At 56.3% G+C, this 1249-nt stretch overlaps 1 protein-coding gene across 2 annotated transcripts in view; it reads left to right on the forward strand.

Moving 5' to 3' along the window:
• CSRP1 (cysteine and glycine-rich protein 1) overlaps positions 1 to 1249 on the forward strand; it is an 8369-nt gene that overhangs the window by 3987 nt on the left and 3133 nt on the right. For both annotated transcript variants that reach the window (XM_010138094.1, XM_010138095.1), the window contains exon 2: positions 1009 to 1177. In XM_010138094.1, coding sequence (XP_010136396.1) covers positions 1009 to 1177 — 169 coding nt within the window. The remainder of the gene's footprint in view (positions 1 to 1008; positions 1178 to 1249) is intronic.

The following is a 1249-nucleotide window of genomic DNA, read 5'->3' on the forward strand; positions in this document are numbered from 1 at the left end:
TTGGGGCTGGCTGCCAGCGCTGTGGACTCTGCCCCAGGCATCCGGATCCTAAACCAGGGCAGGTAAGCACTGGAGATCACTGCGAGCCGCTCTGGGTGCTGCTCGCCTCCTGTTCCGCCTTGCTGGGCAGTGTGTTCCAGCAAGGGTTTGGAAGCCGCCAAGAGCCTGGGATCAGAGTGGGGACAGGAGTCAGGAAAACCTAAAAATCAGGAGAAGAGTCTGTGTGGCCTGAGCCCAGCACCAAGCTCAGGCTCTGGATGGGCTCAGCTGGGACCCCGAGCCTGGCTGCTGTCTCCTCCCATCCCATCTTACATCCCATGTTGATCCCAAGGCTTGGACCGGGCTGAGTTAGTGTTCCTCCCCCGCGACCACCCTATGCACACCCCCTAACCACGGCACAGGCCAGAGGTGACGTGTTAGCGTGAGCCCTCCCATCACGACCTTGCGGTCTGGAAAGGCAGCTGTGCGCAGTAGGGTGACGTGCCGAGCACCGTGCAGTGCCTCGGCTACGGCTGCGGGTCTGCTTGAGTCTGTTGAGGCGTGACGAAAAATGTGTTTTCTTACATTGCTTCCCCCCCAGGGTCTGTTGCTGCAGACTTGAGCGTGACAGAGCTGCAGCTGCTGTGGGGCAGGGATGTCCATCCCTGTGCTTGGGAGTCCTGCAGTGATTTGTAGGGATATTTCACAGGGACAACCTCCCTCCGCACCTTCTCCTCCCTCGGTTTAAGGGCATCTCCAGGACACCAGCAGCAAGAGGGTTATCCAAGGTTTTTTCTTAGCATCAGCCTTGTAGCTTTGGTGGTTGCTTCCTTTTAAAGCCAAACATTGCTCTTGTGATCCTTATCTCTGGCTGTTCCCCAAGTGCTCCCTTTAGCAAGGATCTTGTCTGGGGTTTCCTCACGCCTTGAAAGCTGAGCTCTACCACCCCTTGTGAGGACTTGTTTTCTCCAGCTCATGAGAGAGCTTTGGATGAGCAGGCTAACGGCACGGCCCTCCCCTCTTTTCTAGTGGTCTGTAAGAAGAACTTGGACAGCACCACTGTTGCCGTTCATGGAGAGGAGATCTACTGCAAGTCCTGCTATGGCAAGAAGTATGGTCCCAAGGGTTACGGCTACGGGCAGGGAGCAGGGACCCTGAGCACCGACAAGGGCGAGTCTCTGGGAATCAAATATGAAGAGTGAGTTCAAGTCTTGTGTTTGAACCTGAGGTTGTTGTGGGCACCTTCTCTGCCACATCTGTCCTCTTGCTC

The sequence above is a fragment of the Buceros rhinoceros genome, unplaced genomic scaffold (assembly GCF_000710305.1).
Source record: "Buceros rhinoceros silvestris isolate BGI_N320 unplaced genomic scaffold, ASM71030v1 scaffold18356, whole genome shotgun sequence".
Lineage (NCBI taxonomy): Eukaryota > Metazoa > Chordata > Aves > Bucerotiformes > Bucerotidae > Buceros > Buceros rhinoceros.